Source organism: Rhinatrema bivittatum, chromosome 5 (genome assembly GCF_901001135.1).
Source record: "Rhinatrema bivittatum chromosome 5, aRhiBiv1.1, whole genome shotgun sequence".
NCBI lineage: Eukaryota > Metazoa > Chordata > Amphibia > Gymnophiona > Rhinatrematidae > Rhinatrema > Rhinatrema bivittatum.
Genome location: NC_042619.1, coordinates 165,209,352 through 165,226,005, shown reverse-complemented (window position 1 = coordinate 165,226,005; position 16,654 = coordinate 165,209,352). Strand labels below are relative to the sequence as shown.

Sequence of the window (16,654 nt, the reverse complement as noted above, 5' to 3'; positions counted from 1 at the left end):
GGAGTCTTCGCCCTGGAAGCCCGAGGTCCCCCCGGGAGGAGCCCGTAGGGACCCGGACCGCTGGGACTTAGGCGAGGACGGAGAAGCCCAGGAGTGGAATACGAACCGGAGTCTAGGCAGGCTGCGGACAAGCAGGAATCGGAGTCACGGACCGGGGTCAAGGCAGGCTGAAGACAAGCAGGTATCGGAGTCACGGACCGGAGTCAAGGCAGGCTGAAGACAAGCAGGAATCGGAGTCACGGACCGGAGTCTAGGCAGGCTGAAGACAAGCAGGAATCGGAGTCACGGACCGGAGTCTAGGCAGGCTGAAGACAAGCAGGAATCGGAGTTACAAACCGGAATCAAGGCAGGCTGAAGACAAGCAGGAATCCAGGAACCAGGCAGGAATCAAGCAGGCAGGCAGGCAATCAGCGGGGAACAGGAACGACGGCAACTAGCTCTTCAAAGAAGGAACCTCGTTGCAAGGCACTTGGGTGAGGAAAGAGCCCGGTTTAAATCCCCCGGTCGGCGTCTGACGTCACGGGGGGCGTGTCAGCACATCCGGGTGCTGACAGCACAAACGCTGCCCTTCGCGCGCGCGCGTTCCCTCGCCGAGGGGAGGAGTCTCCGGCGACGTCTCCCTCGTGGAGACGCCGCTGCCAAGCCGCGTGGAGGGCCCCGAACCCGGCGGTTCGCAGCGCGGGTGAGAGAGGTAAGCTCCCGGTCACTAGTCTAGTGACTGGGATCGTAACATCTATGCCCGACGTTGCACAATGTTTCGGACTAGCATCGAGTCCTTCTTCAAGGGCGTAATATATTCCACAGCATGGCATATCTTGGCGTGGCATCAAGCTCAAAGTCGATGGTGGTTAAGAAGAAGTAATAACATCGTATTATCCAGATAAGTTTGGTTCATAATTTTCAACATAAGTAACCTTGAATTGATGTAACAAGATTATTGCTAGAAATTTGGAGTATATCACTGGGGTGAATTAAGCAACAAAAACACTTAAAAATATGGACTGACCTATGATTAAGCATAAGGCAGAGTGACAAAGGTATACTTTACCACACAATGATGCCTATTATGATGGTCATGAATTACTGCGTTTGATAAGTTTAAGGAAAGAGGGTTCCTTCATCATTGAATTTGTAATTAGTTTGAACCTAGTTCCATCTTAAAAGTACATTGCCTTTCTGAGCTTTTTTCAAGTAGAAATATTTTGGTACAACATTCCAGAGGATTTTAAAACATCTCACAGAATACTGTGATGTATGATGAGATATCTGTCTTTATAGTAGACTAGTATATGGTTCTTTGTAAGTTATGAGATACTGCCACTTGAGATTTCTTTAAGTATAATTGAAATGCTTTCATAACTATATATTAGGTTTAGCATTGGTAGCTGCTTGAAGTAATTGAGTTTAAAATATTAAAAGTATAACAGCTGTAGCAGATTATTTAGAAATCTATTGTCAGGTGTGTGTGTGTGAAAGTATTTATCAATAAGAATATGAATTCCATGGCTCAGACTTTTAGTGCCCACCCATGTTAACCTTGGGCCCAGCCAAAAATTCATTTCTGGCTACGCCACTGGGTGGTGGTAACTTAAAAATTTCCATAAACACATCCCTTTTCATTATCAATGCATTAGAAATACTTTTTGATGAATCTAGGGGTTAGAGATAAAAGTGCAATTTTCTTTCCCTATAGACTATAATGTATGTGAAAATGAATGAAGCAGAAATTTTCAGGCATTTTTGGAAGTAATGTCTATTCTTTTCGAAACTAAAATTAAACCAAAAATTAATTCATTGCATTTTCTTCATTCATTTGAAACAAATACACAGCCCTAAAATCACCTATGCAAAATATGCCAAAAATGTACAAAACATTGCTTTCAAGATAATATAATCATTCTTCTTCATGCTAAAGACATTGAATTAAATAGAAACAGGGCTTTAGGATTAACATTATTAAAATATCTCCCAATGCATTTTCCTCACTATGATGCTTTCTGCTTAGTTGCATGGTTTTTTTTTGTACTAAATGGTATAATGCCTCAGGTAGGCAGACATGCTGTCAGATTATTTATACATAACATCACAGGTTAATCAATGAATAAAAACTGCAAGCACATTATTCATTTTGCATAAACCTGTAATATATGATTTTCAGAAACAAGTATGCAAATCTATTGCATATAAGAATGTTAAGGTTTATCAAATGTCTTTTCTTTATAAATGAACCATGTAGAGGGTTGTTTTTTTAATTTATAAGATAATACAGCATCACTACAAGGGCCAGCTCTAGGACAAATGGTGCCTTCTGTGAAAATTGTTGATTGTGCCCCTGCCCCCCACTATTGATCCCTGCTCCTCCGGGACAAAAGGTAAGGAAATTTGACTGGGAGAGGGTGATAGAAGGGCACCCCCCCCCCCCCCCCCCCCCCCACACACACAGACTGACATGAATTAGCATCAGTGGACACTTTATCTCTCCCTCTGACCTCAGCATTCTCCCATTTCCCCACCACTATCACTCTAGTGCTGGCCTTAGAAATATAGAAATGCTGCATCTACAGAATAGACATAGTTTTCATTTTCTATCAATCACATATCCCTGGATAACACATCACCAGCAGAACTGAGCCAAAAAACCTCCAACACAATTTCAAATGTTAGCTGAATAACCAAGAAGTCTACACATTTAATATATTATCCTGTGGTAAAGCCAAAGTAGAGCATACCTCTAGATTATGCATATCTTGGCCTGCCATTAATTGTATCTGGCAACATGGCTATAAGGCATTAAAAAGAAAAACTCCTTGCCAATTCTAGCCATCCAGCAAAACTATTCTTTAAATCATTTGAGCAGGAGATTTTTTTTTAATCCTTATTAGTTTTAATTATTGGTGTCATTTGATGTTTCTGCTGTTTTGAAATATTTTATTGGTATTTTGGGAAATGTATAATATTTTTTTTAATTATTGAATGCCTTATTCATCAGGGGGCTAATATTCATAAGAACATAAGAAATTGCCATGCTGGGTCAGACACAGGGTCCATCAAGCCCAGCATCCTGTTTCCAACAGAGGCCAAAACCAGGCCACAAGAACCTGGCAATTACCCAAACACTAAGAAGATCCCATGCTACTGATGCAATTAATAGCAGTGGCTATTCCCTAAGTAAACTTGATTAATAGCCGCTAATGGATTTCTCCTCCAAGAACTTATCCATACCTTTTTTGAACCCAGCTACACTAAATGCACTAACCACATCCTTTGGCAACAAATTCCAGAGCTTTATTGTGCATTGAGTGAAAATGAATTTTCTCCGATTAGTCTTAAAGGTGTTACTTGTTAACTTCATGGAATGCCCCCTAGACCTTCTATTATTAGAAAGTGTAAATAACCAATTCACATCTACTTGTTCAAGACCTCTCATGATCTTAAAGACCTCTATCATATCCCCACTCAGCCGACTCTTCTCCAAGCTGAACAGCCTTAACCTCTTCAGCCTTTCCTCATAGGGGAGCTGTTCCATCCCCTTTATCATTTTGGTTGCCCTTCTCTGTACCTTCTCCATCGCGATATAGAGGCATTATGACATTTTCTGTTTTTATTAACCATTCCCTTCCTAATAAGTCCTAACATTCTGTTTGCTTTTTTGACTGCTTCAGCATACTGAGCAGACGATTTTAAAGTATTATGATGCCTAGATCTTTTGATGCCTAGATCTTTTTCCTGGGTGGTATTTCCTAATATGGAACCTAACATCATGTAACTACAGCAAGGGTTATTTTTCCCTATATGCAACACCTTGCAGTTGTCCACATTAAATTTCATCTGCCATTTGGATGCCCAGTCTTCCAGTCTTGCAAGATCCTCCTGTAATGTATCACAATCTGCTTGTGATTTAACTACTCTGAATAATTTTGTATCATCCGTAAATTTGATAACCTCACTCATCGTATTCCTTTCCAGATCATGTATATATATATTGAAAAGCACTGGTTCAAGTACAGATCCCTGAGACACTCCACTGTTTACCCTTTTCCACTGAGAAAATTGACCATTTAATCCTTCTTTCTGTTTCCTGTCTATTAACCAGTTTGTAATCCACGAAAGGACATAGCCTCCTATCCCATGACTTTTTAGTTTTCTTAGAAGCCTCTCATGAGGGACTTTGTCAAACGCGTTCTGAAAATCCAAATACACTACATCTACCGGTTCACCTTTATCCACATGTTTATTAACCCCTTCAAAAAAATGAAGCAGATTTGTTTAGTTGGCCATTTAAGGATAGCCGGATAACTTGTCCAATATATTCAGTGATATAAACTTCCTGATGAATATACTTGTTTAGAGTTATCCACCTCATATAGCTGAATAACTTCAACCCTAACCAGGCATTGATTGAATATGGTTGATTAGACCTAAAGTTATTTGGCCTTATGTGGACAGTTAACTCTCTGTTCACCCGAATATCTTCAGAGATATCCAGGTAAGTAGTGTATCTAAAGAAAATAAATGGCAGGTCTCCCTACCTGATGCCCACCCCCCACCACCACATGGATAAATTCCCCTCCCCAAGCCTTGATCCCCCAAACCTGGCATGAATGTGTCAATGTTAGAAAGGTTTTAAAAACATTGCCACTAACCCGGGCCTCCCCTCTTCCCCCCCTCCCCCGGAACACACAAATATTACCAGCTTCCTCCTACAGTCAACCCCTCCCCTATCCCTGGCTGTTACACTCCCACCCACCCATTACATACAAAAGCAGCGCTCTTCTCTGTGCCGGGATCGCTGTTCGCTGTGATCCCAGCAGCTTTCAGAGTCATTATCTACGTAATGGTTTCTAGTGATCCTGGCACAGAGAAGAGGGCTGCTTTTGTAAGTAACAGGTGGGTGGGAAGGTGACAGCCAGGAGTGGGGGAGGGGTGACTGTGAGGGGAAGTTGGTCATGTACTGGTTTATTTAGCGGGGAGGGAGGGAGGGTGAGGCCTGGGCCAGGGGCAACTGTTTTTGGAACCTTTCTACTTTCAAACATTTACACATGCACGCCAGGTTTTTGGGACCAAGGCATGGGGAGAGGGAGGAGGTGGGGAGTGGGCATCGGGCAGGGAGGCCCGCTACTGCTACTTACCTGGATATCTTTGAAGATCTCTGGGTAAATAGCGAGTTATCAGGCCACACAAGGCCAGATAACTTTAGGCATAACATGCGATATTCAATCAATGTCGGGTTAGGGTTGAAATTATTTGACTATATGTAGCTGGATAACTCTAAGCAAGCATATTCAGCAGGAAATTACACCGCTGACTGGTCAAGTTATACAGCTATCCTTACACAGATAACTTGTCTACTAAATGGCCAACTGAATATTGTCCCCCTGATGAATAAAGCATCCAATAATTAAAAAATGTTATACATTTCCCAAAAGACCAATAAAATATTTCAAAACAGCAGAAACATCAAATAACACCCAGTAATTAAAATTAATAAGGATTTTAAAAAATCTCCTGCTCTCCATACCTGGGATCTTTTGATTTCCAGTCACCCTGAGATTATGATGGACTGGGGAAGATGGGGCTGCACAAACTTTATATTCTTTCTCTCTCTCACATTCACACACTTACACATTCATTCTCTCACACAATCCCTCTTTCATAAGAACATAAGAAATTGTCATGCTGGGTCAGACCAAGGGTCCATCAAGCCCAGCATCCTGTTTCCAACAGAGGCCAAACCAGGCCACAAGAACCTGGCAATTACCCAAACACTAAGAAGATCCCATGCTACTGATGCAATTAATAGCAGTGGCTATTAGCTAAGTAAACTTGATTAATAGCAGAACTTATCCAAACCTTTTTTGAACCCAGCTACACTAACTGCACTAACCACATCCTCTGGCAACAAATTCCAGAGCTTAATTGTGCGTTGAGTGAAAAAGAATTTTCTCCGATTAGTCTTAAATGTGCTACTTGCAAACTTCATGGAGTGCCCCCTGGTCCTTCTATTATCCGAAAGTGTAAATAACCAATTCACATTTACTCGTTCAAGACCTCTCATGATCCTAAAGACCTCTATCATATCCCTCCTCAGCCACCTCTTCTCCAAGCTGAACAGCCCTAACCTCTTCAGCCTTTCCTCATAGGGGAGCTGTTCCATCCCCCTTATCGTTTTGGTTGCCCTTCTTTGTACCTTCTCCATCGCAATTATATCTTTTTTGAGATGCAGCGACCAGAATTGTGTTACGCTCCTGCCCGCAAGAGCATGGGCAGGCTCTTACCTTGTTACAGCCACAGCCAGTCGGGCTGCTTCTTTCTCCCTGAATCAGCTGGGGCCGTTCCCACAGCTGTTGCCATGCGGTCTGCTCCTCGGCTGCTGTCTCTGCCTTTCCCTGACGTGCTGCTGCGATCCCGGGACCTTCAGTGAGCAGGCCGTCTCTCTCAGTGCCTGCTTCAGCCCAGGTCCTTGCCTGGCAGGGAGCCGTCCCTGCCGGTGCCTGCAGCTCTCTACTCTGCCTGCAGTCTTACCTCTCCTCCTGGGGCTGTCTTCACGGCATGGAGCCGTTCCTGCAGTCAGCCCTTCTCCTGCTTCTGTTCTCTCACAGTTCCCTGCAGCCAGCACTTCTCTCTGCCGGTGCCTGCAGCCAGCCTTACTTTCTCTGCATCTGTCCATGCGGCTGGGAGCTGCTCCACTGACCTGCCTTCACCCAGCTCCAGTCCAGGGTTGCTCCGCGGCTTCCTTGGGCCCTCCACGTGGCTGAGGATGCCACCAGCTGCCAGCTCTTCTCTCCAGCCTTCTAGGGCGCGAGCACGTGCCTCTCTTTTCCTCTTAAAGGGCCAGCCAGGTGTGGCCCCCTGCTGACCCCTCCCTGGGCGTTGTCCACCTCAGCCCTACTAAAGGGCTCAGCTTTCAGTGTGTCTTTGCCTTCGCAAGGAGTTGGTCACTCCTGAGATCCTTCGCTCCAGGAAGTCGTCCGTGTTCCAGCACTTCTGCAAGGTCCTGTGTTTCGTGTTACCTGTCGGAGCTCCTCGTCCAGTCCTGATGTCTGCCTGCCATTCCAGTCCTGATGTCTGCCTGCCATTCCAGTCCCAAGGTCTGTCTCTTGATCCAGCCCTGAGGTGTGTCTCCTGTTCCAGTATCTGTGTTCCAGTCCTGATGTTCCTGCTGTTCCTGATGTCCATGTTCCAGCCCTGAGGTGTGTCTCCTGTTTCAGTATCTGTGTTCCAGTCCTGATGTTCCTGCTGTTCCAGATATCCTTGTTCCTGATCCTGATGCTTTAATCTGCCTTGTGCTGCCAGGAGAGCAGCGTATCTTTGCCTTGTGCTGCCAGGAGAGCAGCGTATCCTTGCCTTGTGCTGCCAGGAGTGCAGCAAACCTGCTTCCTCTTTCCTGTGCTCTCCCGCTCTCTGCGTGGTCCGCGACCAGCCTTCCAGGGCTGTGTAGGGCGCGCATGGGACAGGGTGGTCCGCGACTCAGTCCCGCAGGTGGCCTGAGTAGGGTGCCCTGAGGGTCAGTGCCCATGTCTACCTTCAGCCCTCGTTCCTGATTCCACCTCTGTGCATCCAGTCCTGAGTCCACGTCTGTGCCTGTCCACGTCTATGCATCCTACACCTCATTCCTGAGTCCACGTCTTTGCCTGAGTCCACGTCTAAGGATCCTGCATCTATGCCCGAGTCCACGTCTATGGATCCTGCACCTCGTTCCTGAGTCCACGTCTATGCCTGAGTCTACGTTGTTCCTGAGTCTCGTCTGAATCCATGTTCCAGTCTTCATTGCCCTGGCCTCCATCCGGCCTGCCGCTTCGTGCCGTACCCTGCGGCAGGTCCGAAAGGGCTAGGAACGGTCAGAGGACTGTTCACAAGACCAACATTGCGTTGTTGGGTCTTCTGAAGCGTGCAGGTCCGGAGGAGGGCCTGTCTTCCATGTCACTCCAGCCCTGCTTCCGTCCAGCCCATGCTCGGGCATGCCACACCTCCCGCGGCACCTCTTCAGAGCCCTCTGGGGTCGAGCCGTGGCCCAAGGACACACATCACCCAGGAGTGGGATCGCTCTCCTAGCGCTCCACAACAAATTGTGCACAGTATTCAAGATGCGGTCTTACCATGAAACGATACAGAGGCATTATGACATTTTCTGGTTTATTAACCATTCCCTTCTTAATAATTCCTAATATTCTGTTTGCTTTTTTGAATGCTGCAGCACACTGAGCCGACAATTTTAAAGTATTATCCACTATGATGCCTAGATCTTTTTCCTGGGTGGTAGCTCCTAATATGGAACCTAACATCGTGTAACTACAGCAAGAGTTATTTTTCCCTATATGCAACACCTTGCACTTGTCCACATTAAATTTCATCTGCCATACATATGTCCATACTCCCAAAAGCACTTCATCTTTCTCACGTACACAGACTCTCTCTCTCATATAAGTGCAAATGTGCACAGGTTTCTCTTTCTTACACATATACACATATTAATTCTTTGACACACTCCCTCTCTTGTATTCATGCCAATTCAACATCTCTACTTATGAAAAGGCAGCTCTGCAAATATTACACTGAGTACTGAAACACCAATATATCTCCTATTAGGAAAACAGAAGAAACTAAGCTGTAATATGCAGATAAAAACTGGGAAACCACAGCAAGCTTGATGCTATATACAGTGAAACAATGGAAAAACAGAATCACCATTCCTCATAAAACAATAGAATCAAGACATATAAAACAATCATAATAATAAAACCATACTAATAAAAAAGAATATTTTAAAACAGCTGATGAACAGATCATCCAATAATTAAAAACCCATATACATTTTTTTTTATTTTCCCAACCACTAATAAAACATTTCAAAACACCAGGCATATCAAATAAAACCCCAAAATTTAAACTAGCAAGTTAAAAACAAATATCCTGCTCTGCATACCTAGCAACCCCTGAGACTGTTGTGGATTAGTCGGGGTGAGGGGGTATACGCAAATATTTTCTTCTCTCTTACACACACATACTTCATATGCTCAATAAGAAGTACATGTTCACAAGCACACACATGCTCATTTACGCACATCCACTCTGTCAGATGCTCATAGATATGATCCCTCACTTACACATGAACAAACACAGACACACATGCTCTCAGGGGCTCCCTGACTCACATTTCTACACATGCTTCCTGATTCACTCTCTCTCACATGCTCCCACACATGCTCCCTCACACACGTGCTAACACACACATGCTCACTAACTCATTTGCACGTTCTCTCTCATATGCTCAGTCACTCTTCCTTATACATGCACAGGCACACAGACACACATGTTCTCACATGCTCCCTAAAACACACTCTCCCTCACTCACAGACTCCCACATATGTGCACTCTCTCACTCTTGTTCCTTCCATAAAACAAAAAATGTTTGTACTTAGTGGTCAAGGAAGAGGGATTCAGCAAGCATGGTGGCCCCAAAAGGTTGGATGTAGGTCAGCTCCTGCTGCTGCTCCCTTGGTGTGGGAAGGGGGGAGAATTTGGAAGGCCTCATGGTGTATTTTTTTTTAATTATATTTTATTATATTTTGCCCCAGGCCCAACATGAGGGGAGCTGGCAGCTAAGGGTAGCAGCGAAGGGCCCCTGCGCTGCCTCTCATCGGCACTCTGAGGCAGAGGCAGGGAAAGTTGAGGAGAGCAGTGGGAATGGGAAAAATGTGGCTGCAGGGCCTGATGTCAGTCGCAGTGGCTCCGCAGACATGGGGCTGCTGGCACCAACATATGGGGCTAATGGGACTAGCATGAGGGAAGCATGGGGCTGAGGGCAGCGGCGAAGCAAGGGAGGAAGGTCTCTGCACTGCTTCCTGCAGGAGTGAGGGGAGCAGGCTGCTGCTGCCACACAGGGGGAAAATGCTGCAGCTGCAGGGAACACTTTTGATAGGCTACTAATGATGAGGTCAGAGTCAAAGGTACGATTGCCAGGTGATAGAAGACGGGGACACTGTCACATTACACCAGCACTGCTCCATGGCCCCCGCCCCCCTCAGTCAGTGGCCCTCTGTGATCGCACGAGTTGCACATTCCAAAAGCTGGCTATGATAACCACAAATTGGCATCTGGAGGAGTTCCCTGGTGTACTCCTCTCTGCGGGCCACTACTAGGGATATCATCACTGAGCAACCTTACTACTCTGGACTGTGTCTTCCTTCCCACTCGGTGGGTACTTCACCTACGTTCCAGTCTAATATAGTCTCGTTACTATCTGTGTCCATCTCAGCTGAGGCCACGTCTATCATGGTGAGTCCCCACAGGGTTCCTCCCTGTGGGTAGAGACAGCTCTCACTATGATCAAGGGTCCACAACCATACCAGAACATAACAGTGAGGAGGCATTTATGAAGATCATCTACTGCTTGATGCATGCTCTGGTGTTGGCGTTTGCTGACAGTAATTTTCCCTATGCACTCCACACAGATGCTAGCCTAGGTAGCCTGGGCACCATTCTGCATCAAGAGCACCCCGAGGGATTAAGGCCTGTGATGTTTGCTAGCCAGAAGCTGTCTGAGGCTGAGAAGAAGTACCTGGCTCATCAGATGGAGTTTCTTGCACTAAAGTGGGCTGCAGTAGATAAGTTCAATGACTATCTCTTTGGGACAAAGTTCATGGTGTGCACAATCTCATAACTTATGTGTTGACTAATTCCAAGTTGAATGCTACCGAGCACAGATGGTTGGCAGCTTCAACTGTCTGAGGCACTGACCTGGATCTGCTAACATGGATGCTGTCGACCTATCATGTAGAACTTACAAAGGGGAATCTACTAAATCCTGGGTGCAGGTATCTGAAGATGGAGTCAAGGCATTGTGTCAACACATTCAGGTGACAGAAGTGATCACTGCATTAGGAGTGTCAGCAGCAGTTCTTCCGGTGACTTATACAAATGTCACCTCTATGCATGGGGATGGTTTGCCAATCCTGTGAAAGCCTTATCTACAGTGCAACCAGAGAATGGATCCCATTATATTGGAAGGGTGGAAAGCTAAAATGATCTGCCAACTCCATCTCCTCGAAGCATCCAATCATGACCCTTCTTCTCAAAGAGTGGAACCATCTGGTGTTGAGTGATGATTTGCTCTATTGAATCACACATGATCTAATGCTTAAGTCAAGAAAACAATTGGTGTTGTCGCAGAAGTTCTAAAGGTGTGTTCTGCATAGTCTGTATGATGATATAGGACATCTTGGAATTGACTGCATGGCTGAGGTGGTGAAAACCTGGTTCTATTGGCCCCAGTTGTCAGCTGAAATGGAGCCCTACATCAAAACTTGTGAGAAGTACATTATGAGAAAAACATTGTCCTCGAGGGCTGCACTACTAACCAATATCACTAGAAAAGACAGCTATAACATCTGTAACATATTAATGGTCACTGATCATTTTACCACAAATACACAAGATAAGAATGCACAAGATAAGAATCAGAGAGCTACAACCATTGCCAAAGATCTGTGGAACCAGTATTTTGTGCACTATGGCCTTCTGACTTGGATCTGCTCAGAATAGGGCTGAGATTTAGAGAGACAGTTAATTAAGGAAATGCTTCAAGTTTGTGGCATAAAAACGTCACACACCATTCCTTAACAATCACAGGAAGATCCACAGTCATAATGATTCAACAGAGTGCTACTGAACATGGGGACTTTGAGTTCTAAGCAAAAACAGCAGTGAGTCAATTTGTGAATCAGTTGCTTCATGCCTACAATTGTACCATGAATGATACTACCGGGTAATCCCCTACTAACTTATGTTAAGAAGAGAGGGCCCGGCTACAAAATGATATGTGTTTTGGAGTGAAGCCCAATGAAGAAACTGCTAGTTACCACCTAAAATACATAAAAAATGTGAAAGAGAAACTGAACTCCACTTATCAAGCAGCAGCACAAGCAGTCACCAGACAGAATGCCAATAACAAAGTTATCTATGAAGCTTGTGGAAGTGCAGGAGTTGAGCCTAGGAAGCAGAGTGCTTATAAGAGCCCTAGGGATCCCAGGAACACACAAGCTCTCAAATTGGTGGGCTAAGGAACCCTATGTCATTGTTTATAAACTGTCCAATCTGCCATGAGACTGGTCAAGGACCTGATAAAACACTCCATTGGAAACATTTGTTACCCATCAGGTTAACCTTCATTTAGACAAAGATAATAGGGTGCCTCAGCCCAGGCCCCAGATCCTGCAGTGCTCCTGGTCATAGACTGCTGGCTCACCCATTGAGTCTGCCTCAGATCCTGGATCTGAGTCCAAAGATTCCCAGACTGAGTTGGGATAAGCTGCTGCTTGGCCACTCTCTCTCTCTAGATTTGGACCCTGTTGAATTAGTGAGACAATTTACAAGTGATCCAGCAAATTTGTCAATTTCTGAGTCTGCTCAGGTGGCCGATGTTCCAGTTGATCTTCATTTTGCACCAATTTCCCCTAACCTACCTGCCCTCCCCCCTACCTAACCCCAGGGATGTCTGTACATTACCAGGTATTTGAGGAGGAATATGAGGGAGGTAGAGAGATTGGGGAGATTGAATCTGGGAAATTTAGTGGGCACAATGATGTTGCTAATACAGTGGAATCTACAGTGGAAAGGGGTGCCCAGTACCAGTAATGCTGGAGAAAGTTCTCAGTCAAGAGAAAAGCACAATTAGGCCCATTCAGAAACTTTCCTATGATACACTGGGGAACCTACTAATGTTCTTGAGCATTACTTTGGGGTTAGCATAACCTTATTTTGTTACCTACTGTATGTATGTGCCATTTGTCTGCAGTGCTTTCCTTGACAGCAGTATGGGATCATGCTCGTCTTAAGAGAGGGGGAGATGTGGCCCAGTTCTAAAAAAAGTGCCTCCTTGCCCCTTGAGCTTACACTATACCAGGATTGGAAAGTAGGACAGGAAGCCAAATTGGACTTTTTCCCCTTTTGGAGTGCTGGTTTCAGACTTGTTTTACTGAGCCTGGGGTGTTCTGCTGCTAACTGCCCTTAGCACCTGGGAAAAAAAGAATCAAGGGATTTTAAAGAGAAAATAAACTGGAGGTAAAACAGTTGTTTTATATCTTTCAGTTGCTGCTGAGATCCTGGTATGGTGTGAGACAGACGGGAGCAGTTTCCTGCTTTTGTATATGGTGAAGGAGCAGCCCACAAACAGTTCCAAAGACTCTGATCTGAAGGGGGATTCCTGAGACTAGCGGCACCTCGATCGGAGAGAGAATCTGAGGTCTGCATCTTGCTCTTTCCCCCTGAAAGCCAACAGCTAAGAGAACTGAGTTTTGGGAAGGAGATTATCATTAGATGGTAGCCTGGTTCCTGTCCTAAAGCCTATTTGTTGGATGGACGCCTAAACAAAGAAGAAAATAACCTCATCAGCACTGCCATGAGTTACCAGCAATTCTGACTTAACTGTGTTACTACCCTGGGTGATGCTGCTCAGGAATCTTCACTCAGGAGCTGTAATCATTAGGGATGTGAATCGTTTTTGAACAATTAAAATTATCGTCAGATAATTTTAAAATCGTCCAAAATCGTTAGAGTGCACGATACAATACAAATGCCTCCGATTTATCGTCAGGGGGCATTTTGAAGATTGGCAATACGGTCCCGTATTGCCAATGGCGCCGACGCTACCTTTGCCCTCACTATGTCATACGGGTGTCCGTCGCCCGTATGACATAGTGAGGGCAAAGGTAGCGCCGGCGCCATTTTGAAGATTGGCAATACGGCCCGCATGCAGGAGGTTGCTCCCGGACCCCCGCTGGACTTTTGGCAAGTCTTGTGGGGGTCAGGAGGCCCCCCCAAGCTGGCCAAAAGTCCCTGGGGGTCCAGCGGGGGTCCGGGGGCAATCTCCTGCATGCTTGACGTCGGGAGCCAGGAACCAAAATGGCACCGGCGCTACCTTTGCACTGTCACATGATAAGGGCATAGGGCCACCGGCGCCATTTCTCTTAACGCAGTTGTGGCCAGAGAGAGGGAGATCGTGCCGGAACCTCCCCACTGGACCCCAGGTAATTTAAAACATTGTGGGGGGGGGGGGGGGGATTTGTTTTAAAGGTTCGGGGTGGGTTTTAGGGTTTTTTTTGGTGTGCCGGTTTTCCCGCCCTCCCCCGATTTACAATTTTTAACGATTTAAAAAAAAACAACAAACCACGACGATCACATTTCCCTCTCCCCAGCCAAAATCGATCGTTAAGATGATCGATCACACGATTCACACCCCTAGTAATCATGCAGGCAATCCACCCCCAGGGCACTCAGAATCAGAGGACAGTGAACTGGGTGAGGATTATATAAAAGGCAGAAAATAGCCTCAGCTTCCCACCACAGAACTCAGCAATAGGGCCCCAATGGAGTCTTGCTATGTGCACATTTATAGATAACAGACATTCTTATTCTTAGGGTACTCAATGGTGCTTTACTTATACTATATATTTACTGTTAAAATTGTTCAACCAAACAACCAATTGATCTAGGAGGCTGAAACATACTACATTGTTTTGCACAGTGTTTCATTAAATTGTAGTTTTGTTCGCTGTTGGTTTTTGTTTTTTTTTATTGCTACAGGTGGGTTTCAACTCCAGTTATTTCTACTGTCTTATTTAGAATTGCTTTCAGCAAAAGTTAAAGCACTTCTGTTGTCTGTGCATTTAGATCTGATGAACTGAGAGAAATATCACTGCATTGAGAGTCTGTATGGGGAGAACCAGGTAGGGTATTGTGGCTTCTAGGATGCTGTCTTACCCCTTTAAGGTGAGCAAACCAGCAATCATTTATCATAGTATTTCTTCTATGATTAACTGCCCCTCCCTTGGCAGTTTGTTGGTGTAACTCCCTCAGAAGGGAGTTACACCTACAAACTTTTTATATAAGTTTCCATAAAATTCCTGAAATGCTAATTTAATCTCTCTTTTTTTTAATACAGATATTCTTTTTGGAATCTTTAAACCGCATAAACACTGGGTATATATTCTTACTGTTAACTAGTCTTGCCAACATTCTTCCTGACTTAATACCAGATTTATATAGTTTTGATTTTAATACTGTATTGTCTCGGTCAGGAGGGCTGGAATCAGGGAGCACCCCCACAGAAACAATACAGGACTGCAAGACAGGGCTAAAGCTGGTTTTCTGCCTAATCAATGCCCTCCCCCACAGGTTGATAGTTTGAGTTCTAGAGGATGGTAAGATTTCCCTTCTGGTGAACATCATGGCTGGAAGCTGGATACAGGTACTATCTGGGAGCAGGATCTAAAGCACAGGCCGGGGGCTGGATTTAGAGCATAGGCTGGGGGCTGCATACACAGCACAGGCTGGGACTGGGTACAAAGGACAAGCTGGGGGCTGGATACAGAGCACAGGCTGGGGGCTGGGCAGGTCAAGGCCTGGAGAAGGACAGGACAAGGACAAGACAGAACAGAAAACACAGAAGACTTGGAGACTGTTAGGCAAGGCAGAAGGCCTGAAAGCCACAAAGCTAAGCCACACAGAAGGCCCAGAGGCCACAAGGCTGGACAGATCAGAGAGCTGAATTGATTCAATGATGAGCTACTGAGTTACTGGACAGGCTGGGTTAAGTATGGCTAAGGCACAATTAAACTCTGGAATTTGTTGCCAGGGGATGTGATTAGTGCAGTTAGTATAGCTGTGTTTAAAAAAGGATTGGATAGGTTCTTGGAGGAGAAGTCCATTACCTGCTATTAAGTTCACTTAGAGAATAGCCACTGCCATTAGCAATGGTTACATGGAATAGACTTAGTTTCTGGGTAATTGCCAGGTTCTTATGGCTTGGATTGGCCACTGTATGGCATGTTCTTATGTTCTTAAGGCTCCCTGAGGATTCCTGGTGGCAGGAAAACTGCGCAGTAGGCTGAACCTTGGCACAGGGAGACTGCACAGTAGGTAAAATGGTGAAATGTATATTAAATTGAGATTCCTTTTATAATAAAGCACTTTAATTTGGATCTCTTGTTTTCCATATTTTCTATAGTAATATTCTGTTCTCTGATGTGCAATAACTTTGCTTGGATTAAATCCCTAGTAACAAGAAATATTCCTTTTTTTACTTTTTAAGTTTTAGAACTGTATAAAATATTACGTCTTCTCTAAGCATTGTTTTTACTGTCTCCCAGTAAAGTCTAGGATCAAGACTGGGCACATTACTCTTCTTTTCATGTATCTCCCACCTAGTATTAAAATACTTAATAAAATCATAATCCTGAAATAAAACTGTATTTCTATGAACACATAATCTTAGTTTTTTTCTCAGCTCTGCTGTCCAAACTGACAAGAGAACGATCCGAGACCATCTTTCCCCCCATTTTCTACTGATCTCACATTATAGTACAAATCTTGAGATATTAAGAACTAATCTATTCTAGAATAACTACCATGAAAATGTGAGTAAAAAATAAAGGGACGGATTTTCAAAGACCTACAGGCATAAATCCAGAGGATTTATGCGCGTAGGGGGGGGGTTATGTGCGCCGGGTCTATTTTATAAAGGCCCGGCGATGTGCGTAAAGCCCCGGTATGCGTCTAAGTCCCGGAGCTTTACTAAAGGGGTGGGGAGGGGGCAGGGCCTGAGGCATCCGGCACAGCGGCCATTTGCTGCTGTGTTGGAGGATCGCGTGCCGGCAGG

General features: G+C 45.0%; 1 protein-coding gene across 1 annotated transcript in view; it reads left to right on the top strand.

The window, feature by feature from the left end:
• The window catches only part of LOC115092384 (actin cytoskeleton-regulatory complex protein PAN1-like), a 110,001-nt gene extending 96,550 nt beyond the window's left edge, over positions 1-13,451 (top strand). The window contains exon 4 of the mRNA XM_029603187.1: positions 13,087-13,451. Coding sequence (XP_029459047.1) covers positions 13,087-13,205 — 119 coding nt within the window. The 3' untranslated portion in view covers positions 13,206-13,451. The remainder of the gene's footprint in view (positions 1-13,086) is intronic.
• Positions 13,452-16,654: the final 3,203 nt, after the last annotated feature.